Source organism: Neopelma chrysocephalum, unplaced genomic scaffold (assembly GCF_003984885.1).
Source record: "Neopelma chrysocephalum unplaced genomic scaffold, ASM398488v2 Primary Assembly neopelma1_147, whole genome shotgun sequence".
In the NCBI taxonomy this organism is placed as follows: domain Eukaryota; kingdom Metazoa; phylum Chordata; class Aves; order Passeriformes; family Pipridae; genus Neopelma; species Neopelma chrysocephalum.
In genome coordinates this window covers 2,955,056-2,971,011 of record NW_020897809.1, presented here as the reverse complement: position 1 = coordinate 2,971,011, position 15,956 = coordinate 2,955,056, and the positions used below count along the sequence as shown (strand labels likewise).

The following is a 15,956-nucleotide window of genomic DNA, read 5'->3' as shown; positions in this document are numbered from 1 at the left end:
GCTGCTCTCCGCCGTCCCTCACGGCCTCTCACTGCCTCCCGCCGCCCCTCGTTGCCCCCCCGCCGCCTCTCACCGCCCCGCTGGGCCCAGCCCGGCCCGCGCGCCCCCGCCGCCGCCCCGGCGCCCCGCCCGGCTCTCCCCTGAGCGCCGCCGCCCTCGGCGCGGCGCGGCCCGGCGGCCGGGATGAAGCTGACGGACAACGTGCTGCGGAGCTTCCGCGTGGCCAAGGTCTTCCGCGAGAACTCGGACAAGATCAACTGCTTCGACTTCAGCCCCAACGGCGAGACCGTCATCTCCAGCAGCGACGATGACTCCATCGTGCTCTACGACTGCCAGGAGGGCAAGTGAGTGCCGGGCCCGGCCGGGGGCGGGAGGCGCAGCCCTCGGGCTGGGTCTGGAGCAGTGCCCGGGGCCGGCGAGGCTGCCCGTGTGGCCTTCGGGGACAAGCTGTGCCCGGCCCCGCAGGTCTGGCAGGTGAACTTTAGTTTTAGCTTCAGCTTGGGCTTCTCTCCTCTTGTTTTTTTAGCGTAGATTCGTGACAGAATCCCAACGGCAGAATTAGGAGCAGCGTGGTTTTGTCTGCACCGCGGGTGTCCGCGCTTGTTATCTCGCTAGATAGGAGGCAGCGGTGGTAATTTGCCAAGTATGAGGGAGGGTTCACTTCTGCGAGGGCTAAACTCAAGCTTAAGGGGCTGAGTCTGGCCGTGTTTCCAGGCGTCGGAATTGTTGCAGATAGGAAACTGACTTTTCGAGTGTCTCTGCGCTTCAGTGTCGCTAATTAAAAGAGAAAGCGCAACTGTACATTGCTCACAGCCATCGTTTCTTGGATATGTGTGTTGCTGTAACTTCTAAAAAACCCCATGGTGTTTTTCCTTAAAACTCAGTTCCCACGTGGTACTTGGGAACGTCGAAGGTAAAATGGTCCTTCGTGCTTTAAATCCTTTTCTCTGGTCGGGTTCTTACCTGGTAAAGCACAGTTAAAATACACGTGTGATTTACACGTGCTTTCAAACCTTGTCTTAATTTACATTTAATCAATCAAGGTTTTATTGCCTTCTGTTGCTTAAAAGCAATGAGTTAAGGGGTGTGTGTTTCTCACTTCATTGATCACATGATGCTTGTCCCGTTTTTTGGGTAAACTCCCAGAAATTTGCAGGGCATTTGGGATCTTGTGCTCCTGTTTGGAGGATGGAAACCTGCAGACGGTGACACTGCAGTTGATGGCTTGGAAGGTACACTGAGGGCATTTGGATTCTGTGAGAGTTGGAACAAATTGAGCCAAATGATGTCATTACTCCATTAAATTCTTCCTCAGTTGTCACAAATGTGGGTCTGGCTGCTTTAAATTCTTTTAAATTTAAAGTTTTAATTTATGTTTGCTTCCTGGTGTAGAGATGTAGTTCTGAGGTGATTTTTTTGTGTGTTTTTTTTTTTTTTGTAAAGTCAAGGTGAGGGAGCATCACATCCACACAGAAAATGAAAGGAAAACAAGTATGTGTATTGTAGAAGAGGGTATAAAAAGGACAGGGTAAGGCAGGAATGAAGAAGAAATGGCTTGTGAGTATCAGGATGTAGATGTGTCAGTATTGTGTATATTTTCTAGTGAACCAGGTGTTCCTAATCCTCCTACTTTTCCAAGCAGACCAAAACATCATGCTTGCAGGGATTAAAGATTGCATTCCACAGATTTTCTTAATTTTATAGCCCACTTATGTTATTTTAGACTTATATTTGCTTGCTTTACACATTAAAGTTGTTGGTGTTGCCCATCTGATAGAGTGAAGTCTTCTGTGAAATTATTTAATTTTTATTTATGTAAGAACAAGTAACTCTATACATGTGAAGTCTGCCATGGATTGTATCCTAGATCCTAATGATATACAATAGTGGCAGGGCTGAGTGATGTTAATGCAGATGGTATTGATTGCTCTTCCCCTTTCAAACTTGTAAAGAATGGTTTGATGGGTTGGGAGGTATTTGGTCCTTTCATTCCAATCTACATCTAGTCCTGATGTGTGTTTTGTAGTCAGAGGGTTTGCTTTAATTAAGTTAAATGTAGATCGATGGTCATCTGCTGCAGGGCAATGAAAGTAGTGTCATCAAGGTAACCCCTGTGCCAGGATGCAGTTCTCCAGTGTTATAAAGCTATAAAAATTAATTTGAAAGTTTCTCATGTAGTATCAATTGAGTTAAAAGTGTAGCTGGGATTTTTAGAGGTATCCAGGGATGCAGGACGTGCTTCTTCTCTCACCTGGAAAGCTGTGAATTACTTTGTCACAAGATTCATATGAAGATGAAACCTCAAATCTGTGAATGATTGTTGGTGTGGCAGTTTCAGGCCTACAGTTTATATTTTCTCGTACAAATCACCAAGGGCCTGGAACTCTCACGTGCTTGTGTATGTCATTGCTAATGGATGTAATGGCCAGGAGGACATGAAATGTCCTGCTTGCTGGGTTTCAGCGTAGGATACTGTGCTTCACCAAATGGCCTGAAAGTTAACACCTTTTTCCATGTAAAAGTGGGAAATTTGTGGTTCCCCATTAATGAGTAATTCTGCTGAGAGAATTAAAATGCAGCTGTTTGGTTATACTTTAGGTACAGCCTCACCTGGTTTGCTTTGTTTTGCAATGCTAAAATGAGCTGTACAGCTCTATGAGAGTATGACCAACCCCATCTCTGTGAACTTCACTTTCTGACAGGGCAGTTGAAATGGTGCTATGTAGCCAAGGGCTGACAGGACAAGATTATCTCCTTATCATGTATGTCCTGGGCTAAAGCAACTGCTTATTCATGAGCATCCAATAATTTTGGTCCCAAGACACCACTTCTGTTTCAGAATGTGAAAACAACTAAATTGTTGTTGCTGTTTTTTAGCCCATCCCTCCAAGAGGCTCACCTGTGTATATTTGGGCTTAAGGAGGGACTCTGAAAACTTTGTAGGGCAGTTGTATGTTGTGATGTACAGCAGTCCCTGAGGCTGGGAACAGCCTGGCTGCACATTCGTCACCCTGATTTGATAGATGGTGCTCTAGCAAAGGTTTAGCTTGTATTTTAATTTAAGCTTGTATATCAATTGTGTATTATTTATGCAAATAAAGTGATGGATCTGGCTCCTGCTTGGCTGTGGTGTTTGCTTGGCATATCCATGATCCTGGTTGTGGAGGATGTTTTACCCACAGCAGCAGTGATTCTGACCAAGGCACAGATGATATTACAAACCTCACCTGTGTTCTGTTTCGTCTTTGTAGCAGATTTGACTGAGATTATTGTAAAGTATTTTTCTTTGGCAATACTGCTTAGTTTGCAGGTGGGCTGGGTATATTAGCCTTGACCTTGGAATTATGTTTAGTGATTGTGATTTGATTAAAAAAATACTCAGTTTCCTTGTTTGTGTTTAAAATAGTGGATTGGCAACAGGTGGTTGGCCTTGTGTGCAGTGATACACTTCTGCTTGTCTCAGCTTACATGAAAACTTCACCTTTCCTAAAGCACAGAAGTCCTTTTTCCCTTCTTTTTGGTAAATATGCTTTTGCCCATCTGTCGATCTTTGTTGTCTCTGTGTGTATTCACTGATTCTGAAAGGAGCAGCTTCTAAGCTTTAAATTTGTAATAGAAAAGGATGAGCCAAATTATGAGAGTCTTAATGTTTTGAGATTGGCTTTTTTTTGCCATTGTTGGATTGTTGTTGGGGTTTCTTTCCCCAGTTTGGTCATAGGTGAGGTAACCAATGGTTACATAGGTGGCAGCCTAAGTGAGGTAACTGCAGAAAGCAGTATGGGGAAGTATGTCAGGCATAATGTTACAGAGTGTCAAAATTTAAATTTGGTGTGTTGATTTCAGTGTGTAGCGTGTTTGCATCTGAAAATTCATTTGACAATCTACTGCAGTAACTGGGGAAGAATCATTTGAGATTTGGTCTGTGGTACAGGTGGTGTGTGGGTTTTCATTACACTTTCTGTATTGCATTCCACTTAGTGGAAGCTTGTCCCCAGCAAGTTCACTTGAAGGTAAAGCCCCGTGGCTTCTGCTGTTTAGAATTAATCTGTAAGAATGAATGTCTGTTTTCCTTCTGATATGAAAAGTGTTCCACTTGTGCTCTTGTTTGGGTGTGTCAGTCTGAGGCGAATGAAAAGAAGGAAAAAGTCCAGCATATTAGAAATACCTTGTCTGAGGGTGTAGTCTGATAAACCTTTCCTTTGGCAGCAGCATTGGTTTCGACCACTCCTGCTGTTTGTTTCCATTCCCGTGTTGTCCTCTTTGGTTGTGTTGGTAAAATACTTTGTGGGCCCATGTAATAACCAGAGTTACGAATTTCTGGATTAAAAATAACTCCCAGAAGAGGTGATATTTCTGGTGTTGATCAGTACTCTCATTGGTTGGCTGCCCAAAAACCTCTGTGCTACCTCAGTTGAGGGCGAAAGGGGAAGGAGGGTGGTAGAGACCTTGTGCTGCTCAGACAGGCACTGCTGCTCTGAGATCCTCCAGCTGCTTCTAGATTTACTCTGGACTTTAAATTTCTAGTAGTGCAGTGCATCACCTGCTTACCAGCCCCCTAGAAATCCAGTTCTGTAGATTGTGTCCACTCTCACTAGTGTCTTTCTGTTGCAAAATGTTTAATTTGAGTTTCATGCTTTAAGATTGGATTCAAATATAATTCCGCAGTCCTTTGGAAAAGTCCCTGTGTTACCATGTCTTCTATAGATTATTGGTATATATACATGTTTACCACAGGAATGAGACACCTTGTTCTAGGTTCTGAAGTAACAGAGAACAAGAAGACAAATTATTCTCAATCTGAAATAAGCAGCAGATGAATTGGAGATATGGATGGGCAAGGGCACAGTGAGGCAGTGCTGCTTGCTGTGCTTATGTTAGCTCCTCCTTTTCTTTTTGCTGTAGACATCATGGGAAAAGGAATTTTTGGAGGAGGCAAGTGCATTTTGCAGTTGTTACAGGGAACTCCTCAAGCCTAGGGTTGGTTGTGGAGAAACATCGAGGTCCTTTTTTGCAAATCAAATACAAAAGCTTTTCTTTCTATGTATAAAAACATCGGACTACTTGAAACCATGATGTAATACCTGAATGGAGACAGGCCTTGTTAGTGTGAGTTTCGTTTTGAGCTTTTTGTTGCAGTGAGTGCAATTATTTCTGCTTCCTCCCGACAGACCAAAGCGAACGTTGTACAGTAAGAAGTATGGAGTGGACCTCATCAGGTACACACATGCTGCCAACACTGTCGTGTACAGCTCCAACAAAATAGATGGTAAGTGAGCCACTGGAGTGGAGCATATTGTATCTCTTTGCACTGCATGTCTGGATAATTAGCTCTGAAGATCTGGGAAAAAGTTACAGCAACTCTGCAGTGGTGAGCACTCTGCCAGAGACAGAGGAATTACTGTCCAACACTAATGCACAACTTGGTGATAGTCCCTCGAGCATGCTGATGTGAGATTTGTTCTTTGCTGCAATAACTAAGGGACTGAACATTGTTAGTGAAATAAAAGTTGGGTTCTTAGTTCTGCTGTTCAGTTGGTTTTTGGTACCAGTGCTGTCAGTCAGCCTCTGCACCTTAACTTCCTACATGTGAATGAGGTGGAAGGGGCAGGTGGGCTGAATGCCATAGCTCTGTCTGGTACACACACAACTCAGCTGCACAGGAGGGCAGGGCAGGAGGTTCAGGTAACTCAGCAGATCACCAGCCAAGCCTGGAGGAGGTCACAGAGCTCTTCAGAGATGAGCTTTGCTTCTCATCGCCTGTTTCTGTCTGTGTACTAGACAGAAGACCCATTTTTATGCTGTTTCTCCACACAATGTCTGTGATAGCTACACTCTAAATCATTGACACTGAAGGGCTTCTAGATCTTCGTGACAGGCTCTCTATTAATTGAGTTTGATTTAAAATTCAAATGTAACAACTGGCACAGATATGTACCTTAATGCTTCCTGAGGTTGGAAACAGCTCATGTTTATTTCAAAATGTGTTTCAGTTTTGTTTGCTGTAGTCAGTGTCTGAGAGTTTTGCAGTGAACAAGTCTCTTAGCACAGCACTTTATAAATGGGTTTTAACATTATATTTGTAAACTCATAATCATTTCTGGAATAGAGGTTTTCGTTGGGTTTTTCCTTTGCAGAGATGGAGCTTGACAGTAGAGCTACTGGTGCCTTGTGATGTGTGCTAGATTACTAAAGGAATTTCAAAGACTGAATTTAGAGCAGGTGGAAGTTAAGAATTAGGAAGTCAGGTTAAGGCCTGAAACCAGAGGAACAAGGAAGTCTTCAATGGAATTGGATTTAATGGTATAAAAGGATTAAAAGTGTGACTGGAAGCACTTGCCTTTTTAGGCTGTTTCAGAGCCTACTTAATTTTTTTGATTATGTTGTTACTTTGTCACATTTTTTTATTTGCCTGTTATTTAATTTACAATAATTAATAACTAACAATTTAATTAAGCATTTTTAATGCCATTTTGAATTGTGAGATTTTGCTTATAAACACTGGTAAGCCTTAAGACTAAAGAGTCTTCGTCCTGCAGGCTAGCATTATGATAAATACTTAATTAGAAGAAAAATGACCCATAGAATGTGAGAATGTTGCTGTTATGATCTGTAAGCCTAATAAAACTGACAGTGTGTTCTGTAGGAGTCCAGATACTCTCTAGTCCCTGCTAAATGTGGTCTTGGGCAAGGTACATTGTATTTAACCCGTTATGCAGGTATCAGGAGGTAAAATTAACTCAAAAACATGCTATAGGAATGCTGGTGCTTGTTTCCAAGCATTTTCTCTGTTGGAGTTGCTACCAATGTACTTGTGAAGACTTCCTGAAGATCCCTGGACCTAGTTCCTCTTGCCTGATGCCAGGCTGAGGTAGTAGTTTGTACAGTTTGAGGGTCTATGATACCACCCGGTACAGGAGATAACTGTACAGGCCACTGCCTTGCCTGGGACAGAGCACTACCAGCAACCAGGATCACAAGGGAGCACATTCCACAGTGCTTCCTCTTTAGCAAAGAAGATGGGATTCCGCATGGATACTTCGGAAATCAGGTAACGACAGTTCTTGCAGGAAATGATGTGTCTTAACAGAATGTCTGAAGCGTGTTCCCAGGATGGGATGTGACACTGGCAGTGGGGATTTATGTTTTGGATAATCACCTCAGGTCACTTAGAGCCTTTCAGAGTGGTGTGTCACCAGCAGCACGTTTCCAGCTTGGTCAGTCGACAATGTGCCGTTCAGTTTTCTGGTCAAATACTGGAGGGGGATGTCTCAGCTTGGTGAGAAATCTTAGGCAAAAATGGGAACTTGATAATTTTATCACAGATACAAAATTTTTCTGAATGAGCCTTTCAAAACGCCCTGAACACAGTAGACCTTCTGAGTGTTAAGACACCCAGTGCTTGTTGCCTCCTCTTGGCTCTCGTTCTTCCGACTCAAAAGGAAAAATGTCCTTTTCCCTCAGTTTCTCTTTGGAGCCTCACCAGGACTTGTTCCAGCGCTACAGAGTCTGCACATAAAAATTAAAAAGTGGCTTATGTGCTTTAGTAATGGTTTCCTCTTACAAGGATTTCTTGTAATTTTGGAAGAAAGTCCCAACAGCATCTTCCAAAAGTGTTGGCTACTGTTGGTATATTCATCTATACTCAGGGTAAAATTGGCACTTGAGAAATGTTGTGGTGCTGCTCTTATTTATTCCATTTATTTTTAATGTTACTTTACGTGGACTAAGCTTTAGATTACTCCTCTGTCCTCTTCTTAAAGCTTAGCTGCTCTAAGTGCAGGGAAAGTGTGAGGCTGTTCATTGTCAGATTAAACAAAAATCAGAGAGATGTGCTAGTTTTTAATGGTCTTGTCCTGGCTTTGAAATTCATGTTTTTATCTTTAGCCGAATGGCAGAATTTGCACATTTCCTGTATGTACTGCTTAGTTGGAGATTTGTTTACTGAATTTCTATGCAGGAAAGACAGCAAGATTCATGCTACAAAGCAATAAAAAGCAGTAGCATCACCTTTGTAAATTTGATATTCTTCATTTTGTGAGAATGCTGGAATGAAACCTGCTAGTACTTAAATTTTAGTGCCTTTGAAATTATCTTGCATAAATCACGTGACACTTTGTCTTTAAAATGTAATGTGACTTCAGACTGTGGGAAGTGCCTTTTCCTGTTACCTGATTTTCACTTCTGCCTTGAGAAGAACCGAATTGCTTTATGTCTGTTTCTAATTTGATTCTTTTTGAAAAGATGACTTGAAATCAAATGACCAGACTTACTCACTTTGGTGAGATTGCTGTTGCTTCGGGGAGCAAGTTACTGTGTGATCAGTAACTTTTAGATACTGTTGGGTTCATGGTATAATAAAGCTTATGGTTTGTTTATGTTTTCAGATACAATCCGATACCTCTCCCTGCATGACAACAAATACATTCGGTATTTCCCAGGGCACACAAAAAGGTAAGATGTGGCCTGGAAACAGGACAGCAGAAATTGAAACAACAATTGTAATGAAGCCTGAGTTCTGTTACACTTGGTTCACACTGTTTTTCACTCTGTTCTTGGCAATTATGAGGTTGTACACAGCTGTTGGGGTGGGTGTTGCTCTATGCACTTCTTTTATGTATCTCTGATGCACGTGGGCTTCTGTGTTGCAGGGTGGTTGCTCTTTCAATGTCTCCAGTGGATGATACTTTTATTTCTGGATCCCTCGATAAAACTATTCGACTTTGGGATCTCCGCTCTCCCAATTGCCAGGTAGATTATAAAATTCATGCTCACAGAGTGTTGCATTTTCACTTAGAAGTATGAAAAATGGATGTGTGCGCGTTACAAAGCAAAAATACTGCCAGAAGCACGTGCTGCTGATTTAGTGTCGGTCCCTTCCTGGAATGCTGAAGCAGCCTGGATGAGGAATCTCTGTGTGGTTTGTGTGACACCACTCGCTCTCACCTGTGTCTCTGCTGGAGAGGCACTGCAGAGGGCAAGGAAGAACACCCACAGCTGATGAAACAAGAGAAGGGCTGGGTGTCATCAGCTTGTTCATCAGACTGCTACTCTCTTAGCTGGCATCCCTCCTGGGCTGGAAATGCATCTTATCTGAGTGTTTGTAGTTTGTGTCTAAAATTGGTGCCTTGGTGCAATTAAATTTGATGAAGAAACTGATGATCTAAAGTAACAAAGCAGCCATATGGTCCTAGGATTGCCTTGCATCACCTCTGTGGTTCATCAGAACCCTTTGTAAGCAGATTTAACTTCCTAGCAAGGCAGAACCCTGTTTGTTTTTATTTATTCTGCTGGAATACTTCACTTTTTTAGTGGAAGCAGGCTTGTGTGGGTTGAGAAAAGTACCAGAGCTGGCAACAGTGACAGGAATGAAAGACTGGGAGTAGAATCTCCACCTTTAGTGGTGGTGAGCTGTTTTGTCCCTATATCTGGACACATAGTATTGTGCTCTTATATTTTTCCATCTCATTTGGACTATTTTGCTTATGAGAAAGGGCTGTTTGCTTATTCCAGATGATGTATCTGTAAATACAAAAGGAAGACAAAGTCACATTTCTTACTAAATGGTTTTATCTGTCTTAAAACTGAGCTTTTTCTGACAAGAAGTCTTTATTTTGCCTTCCTGTGGAAGTGTGCCTTTAGTGCCAGCCTGTAAATTTCCCTCGGGATGAATCTCAGTCTCCAAGTTGCTACAAATGAGATGGGGTTGTAAATTCAGCAGCAGTTCTGTGATTTATCCTAATGCTTGAAGTTGTAAGAATGGTAAAACTAGGACTTGTAACGGGACGCTACATCCAGCCAAGTTTGGGAAACAGGTTGAGGAAGTGTTACTTGTAGTTTTCAGTTGGCCCATGAGATGGCAGCCACATTGCCTGGAACATTCCCGGGAAATCAGAGCTGGCCCACTCACCAGGCCCTGAGCATTGGCTTGCTCACTGAGTTCTGAAGCTATGTAAAACCTCAGTATTTACAATTGAAATGTTGTTCCACCCCTGGTCTGCTGTTCTGCTCACAGTGGGCTCAAAAAGTGATGGTAGAAAAGCAAGCATCAGTTTTGCAAAATAATGTTGACTATTTCTATTTTCTAGGGCTTGATGCATCTCCAGGGGAAGCCTGTGTGTTCTTTTGACCCAGAAGGGTTGATTTTTGCTGCTGGAGTCAATACTGAAATGGTGAAGCTCTATGACCTCCGTTCTTTTGACAAGGTGATCTACCTTAGAGTTTTTAGCTTGCAAGAAATAGTCTAAACTCAGTGCTCAGAGACTGGATTTCTGTGCTCCAGCTTACTGTCTGGGGTGCCTCCTTGGCATCCAGAGAGTTCTCAGTAAGCACACACATCACAGGCAGAAAGAGATACGTGCTGTCACCAAATCCTGCATTACGCTCTTGAACCAATGTTCTGGTAACACTTTAACCTGTTCCAAACCCCCATTTCGGCTTTTTGTTAGGGAATTTTGGGTTTGTTTTTTTTTCCTTGCTGCTGATTCTGGAAGAAGACTGACAAAGATGGAGCCAGGACTGTCGGAAAGGGTGGAAATTTCAAAGGAAACTATAATTGGGTGGACAGCTGAACTAAACACTGAGCATAGTGATTTCCGTGGTCTCCAAAAATCACATGACAGTTACGCTGGCTCAAACTCTTACCTTCATTTAGCAGCCTTGTTTCAAAACTTCATCCTATCTTAAATTAATTTCTGCTGTTGAATGTGGTAGAGTATGAAACTATTGGATTGAAACAGCTTACTTTGGGTCTTTTTTGTTTTGGAAGCTGTGGATTCATATGTTGAAATGTGCACATGCAGTGACGTTTGCCATGACACTCTTGGCATCTTAGGGCTAAGGATTTCCCTTTAAAAAAGAATCTTATTTTTCCTGAGCTAAGGTTAAAAACAGACTCTTGTTAGCAGCAATGCATAAAAAGTCTTCATCCTGTTTCCCATTTCTCTCTCTGCAGGGGCCATTTGCCACGTTTAAGATGCAATATGAGCGGACGTGTGAATGGACAGGCCTGAAGTTCAGCAATGATGGGAAACTCATCCTCATATCGACCAACGGCGGGTTCATCCGGCTCATCGATGCCTTCAAAGGGGCTGTCCTGCACACGTTTGGGGTGAGCCTGCTGCCTCTGATCCTTGCTTGGAACTTGGTGTTAGTTTTGGGAGCAGGTGCCCTTTGGTTGTGAGATTGCTGTGGACACACTCTCTACTATGTGTTCTCCTGTTTTGTGCCATAGGGTTATAACAATAGTAAGGCTGTCACGCTGGAGGCATCATTCACACCAGACTCTCAGTTCATCATGATAGGTAAGATAATTCTTGGAAAGAATTCCAGTGCTCTGAAATTAGGTGTGTTATGTAGGGCTAAAGCTGTGTCTGTTGGGAAGCAGAATGTATTTAAATAATACAATGCAGCTGTAAGCTTTCTTTGCACTGACAGTGTTCTGTTAGTTTACTCAGCGTTCTCTAGACTGAAATGTAAACAAGCCTGCATGAAGACTTTTTTCCTTTAAATATGAGTGCTGTTCCAATATAGATAAGAAACCAGCAAAGTGTTGTAATGTGGGAAGACCTGTCACATAAATTATGTCAGTGTTTCTCACCCAGTGGCTGGGGTGCTCTCATGGGCTGCCTCAAAGCACGTTGGAGTTGTGTTGGGGCCTGTCCCCCGTTGCTTATGACCAAGGCACCTGTCTGTGCTTGGCAGTTGGTCTTGGAGCCTGGTGTGTTTGTGCACCTCTGAGGATGTTCCTGCACTGGTGACATGCTGGGGCAGCTGCATTTTGTTCATGTGGCTCTTGTAAACCCCCATGTCTCTGGAGCAAGCTCTGCTTATCCCTTAATAGAGGTTGTAGTCGTCAGCCTGATGGCTCTCAGCATATGATTCCCTTGGCCCAGGTCCTTTTTCTCACCCTCTGTGGGATGGACTCCTGAGGGAAGCAGGTGGCAAAAGGCAGTTTGCAACTCCTGTACAGCCTGGTGCTGCATCTCAAGATAAGCACTTCAGTCACTCTGCTGCCTGTGGACACAAGTCAGACGAGTCTGTGTGGTGCTGCCCCTCCCAGCAGTTTTTCTTTTTGTTCCTGTTTATTTGGCTGGTACCAAATATGTTTAACTTCGTGATAATTGGTATCTGGATCCTCATTTTTCCTGGATGAGTGACGGTCTTGGCAAAGCTTCTTTTCTTGGGTTCTGGCTGAGAACTTCCTGATTGCAGAGAAGAGGGGTGGGGCTCTTTGTTTAGTCTGTCTCTGGAGAGCACTTTATTGCACATATTTACCTTCCTGTTGTGACCTTCCACATGAAAGTTATAGTACAAGTAGTTCTAAACCACTTGCTTCTGTTTAGTTTTTACATATGGTTAAGTTGCAACTTTTGCTTCTTAATTTTTCTGTCCTGAAAGGTTATAGACGTAAATACCAGAAGCAGGAGAAAATTCCTTGCATTTTTGTTAGGAATTGTATTTAAAATGAGACTAAAGCAGAACAGAATTATAAAAATTTAAAGTTCTCAGCCTCAGAGTCTGAAAAATGCCATTTTAAAGAGCAAAACCTTTTCCATTGTAGCCATGTGGAGAGTTGACATCTCCAGGGAAGCTTCTGATATTTGGCATAGTGCATTGAAATCTAGTGCCTCCCATGGTAAAGCTTTGGTTTGATTCTCTGCTCACCAAGTGAAATATTTATCCGTGTCTGAACTGAGAACTTGTGTGAACAATGACTCTTTCCCCAGTGCTTGGCCTCTCTCATGTTGGTGCAGGTTGGCCGGGGTCTCTCCTCATGGCTGGAGGGTGTCAGCTCTCCTTTTCTCCTGGGTGACAGTAGTTGCTAACATCTTTACCTGAATAGTGTTGCACCCTGTTTGTGTAGTTGAGTCTCTGCAGTACAAAGGTACAAACCTGCTGTCTGGGTGCAGGTGTGTAAACTGTAGAGACGCTTTGTAAGTGCCCTTTGAGAACTCTTAAAGTTAGGCTGTGAAGTCGAGACCTGCCTGTTCTACAGTTCTGAGAGGAAAGGTTATGTTCTTTTTTTTTTCTCTGCTGACCTCTCCAGTGTATCTTGCATATCTTGTTTTCCCTCCTGCCTGCAGGCTCAGAGGATGGAAAGATCCATGTTTGGAATGGGGAAAGTGGGATGAAGGTGGCTGTGCTGGATGGGAAACACACAGGTCCCATAACCTGTCTACAGTTCAATCCAAAATTCATGACTTTCGCTAGCGCATGTTCCAATATGGTAAGGAAATGCTTTTAAGTTCCTCTGAGCTCCGTGAGGTGCTGACCCTTCTGGAGATGAATCTGAGAAGGCTCAGTTCCTCTGCTGGGTATTGCCTCAGGCTTTGGTGGGAGCCAGGCCTGTCTGTTACACCCTGACTGTGCCATACCTGGCAGGCAGATGTGTGGGGCAGCACACCTGGCCAACCAGCGTGTAAACATGCACATGAGAGCAGAGCAGTGAGTGTGCACACAGAAGGAGGAGTTCTTTAGATCCCTGCACACTGCTGGTATTTTCAATTTGTGTAAGCCTGGCTTGCTCTGGAGAACATGCAGTGCAAGCCAAAGCAAGGATTGTAACCTTAAACTGCTGAGAAGATGTTACTGCCTCTTTGGTAGTCTCTGCCTAACAGAAAGTAGCAATGATCAGCTCCTGCAGCGTGTTGTAGGAGAAATTTGTGTTCTGCTCTGAGTAGATGTTTTCCTTCCTCCTCTTTAGGCCTTCTGGTTGCCAACTATTGACGACTAATTCCTCCGCTGCAGCTGCTGTCGGATGACTTCCACACGGTAACAGCAGCACATCATTGCAAGCGTAGCGTTGGAATTGCCTACGTCTCCTAGACTGTGTTCCTGTTCCTGCATATTTTCCATGTCTTACCTTTGTTTGCAGCATTCCTTTGTGAGGACTGCTCCACACGTTCAGAAGCAGCATGCTACATGTTCTTACCTTCCAGTCCGTGTCCAGCACGGCTTTAGCCCAAGTTGGAACTGACACAGTATTATTTCTAAGGGCGGTGAAGTCTGTTTTATTTACAAAATGTTTGTGGGATTTTTTTAAAGCTGTAATTGTGTGTTTTTCTGCTGTAAGTGCACAAGGCTATTGATGTTCCAAGGTGGAACGTGCAGTTCCTTCCCATAAGTGCATGTTTTTAACATCTGGGATCTCTCTGGTTTCACTGCAGTCCACAAATGCAAATTCTTCTGTGCCAAACGTGAACACTGACAGTTTTCAACTTCAGCAGCGGATGCTGAATTCTCTTGCAGTGGAACACACACCAGAAGCGTGGGTGACTGTGAATGTACCTGATACATCTCGTCATCCTTTTTTTGGAGATTTAGAGTGCAACTGTACAGGTTTTGTCTGCTGCCAGAGGTTCCCAAAGCCTCCCTGCTGTTTGCTGTGCCAGCATCCTGGAGGCACAGACAGCACTTGTGAGGTCCAGCCAGTGTCCCAAGCAATAAAGGAGTCTGTCAGCAGGAAGACGGAGAAACCAAACTGAGACTGAAAGCACAGTCTGCCTGTGTATCTTCCTTATGTACCATCTTGGCTGATCTTACTTGTAAATATCGTGGGGTGGGTGGGCAGTGGGAATGGGCCATATTTTTTTACTTTTAGATATAAAAGAATATGATGTGGGCCAGTATTGTGGAGTGTCTAGGCTGTTTACCTTCACTGATGCAGTTTTTCACCCCATGGTTTGTAAATATGCTCCGTGAAACTCTTCCCACGTCAGGCTTAGACCTGTATCCCTTTGTTGGTAAAACTGACATGCAGTTAGTCCATTGTGCAGTTTGTTACAGGTCTGCAGGTTTCTGGTGGTAGCCCCTCAAGAGTGATGCATCCTTTGTCAGATGGTGTCTTCAGGAAATTAATTTTAAAAATCTTAGGCGTGATTGTGCTGACCCTGCTTTGCTGTGGTCTTGCTCCAAGGAACGTCTCTGCAAAGAGATGGGAGGAACCTGCTCTCCTGCCTTGGAGGGGCTTGTGGGTGAGTGGCACAGAAAGGCTGGCAAGCTGGTCTTAGGTTGGTTCCAGTTTGTTTTTCCTGAAATGCTGCAATGGTGGAATGCATCCACAAGCAGTCTGGGACAGGCTTGGCAGAAATGTGGTGTTCACTGTATTCTTGCCTTTCCAAACACACTTGGTTTAATGTGCTGGATCACAGCTTGGGAAGTCAGTTCTTTTCCTTGCCTGGTCACGTGTTCTGCCCTGCTCATAAATATGAAATGCTGGCAAGGTGGCCAGACAGTAATGGGTGTGTTCTCTCTGCTCTGAGTGCTGGTCCGTGCTGTGAACTGTGCTCGAGTGTTTTCCTTCTGTCAGTTGTCCTCATGTTCCCCTGTTACAGCAAAGTTTGTTGTTTCAGCTGTGGGGCCCTCCCTGTCTGTCATTCACATCATGTCTCCCTGGAAAAGTAAATCTGCTTGTGTTTTGCATTTTCTTGCCTTTTGTCCTTGTCAGTGGAACCATGCTGTGCTAAGAGCTGGGGATGGGCACTGAGCATTTCTGCACTGCTGGTTCTGTTCACGGAGCAGCAGCGTGTGCAGAGCCTGTGACAGTGGCAGGAGCAGTCCCTCAGGAGGCTCAGAACGTGGGGCTTGGATCCCTGGTGTGGCTGAACCTTCTCTGTCAGTGCTGTGGCTTGTCCCTGCTGATGCTGCCACAGGAGGCATTTCTAACCACAGATCTGTGATGTGAGTTTGATGTCCTCTGGCAAACTGATGGATGCTTTCCCTCTTGCCACACAGGCCTGCTGCTGGAGGTGCAGACAAGAGGTTCATGCTGTCCCTCTTTCCATACTGTCCCTCTGCTGCCTATAAATGCAACTGCCCAGGGCAAAGGGAGGTGGTTGTCTCAGGCTTCAGCCACTCCATCTCAGTAGTAATGCATTTCAGGCTGCTTGGTGCAGTTTTACCTTTGTTGGTATTTTGCAGTGGTTTGTAACATGCAGGTATTTGGGGTTTGTAGTGCA

At 44.0% G+C, this 15,956-nt stretch overlaps 1 protein-coding gene across 1 annotated transcript; it reads left to right on the top strand.

Moving 5' to 3' along the window:
• The first annotated feature begins 90 nt into the window (after nt 1-90).
• WDR82 (WD repeat domain 82) lies at nt 91-14,627 on the top strand. Its single transcript, XM_027700472.1, has 9 exons — nt 91-344; nt 5,169-5,266; nt 8,385-8,451; nt 8,649-8,748; nt 10,086-10,202; nt 10,952-11,107; nt 11,231-11,300; nt 13,083-13,225; nt 13,703-14,627. The coding sequence occupies exons 1-9, from the start codon at nt 184-186 to the stop codon at nt 13,730-13,732; spliced, it is 942 nt and encodes a 313-aa protein (XP_027556273.1). The 5' UTR covers nt 91-183; the 3' UTR covers nt 13,733-14,627.
• Nucleotides 14,628-15,956: the final 1,329 nt, after the last annotated feature.

What these genes read in the sequence shown, in the direction of transcription:
- WDR82 (XM_027700472.1), top strand. Translation starts at nt 184, where the DNA reads ATGAAGCTGACGGACAACGTGCTGCGGAGCTTCCGCGTGGCCAAGGTC. An exon ending in CAGCTCCAACAAAATAGATG is followed by an intron (nt 5,267 to 8,384) that starts GTAAGTGAGCCA and finishes TTATGTTTTCAG; the next exon opens with ATACAATCCGATACCTCTCC. An exon ending in CTCTCAGTTCATCATGATAG is followed by an intron (nt 11,301 to 13,082) that starts GTAAGATAATTC and finishes TCCTGCCTGCAG; the next exon opens with GCTCAGAGGATGGAAAGATC.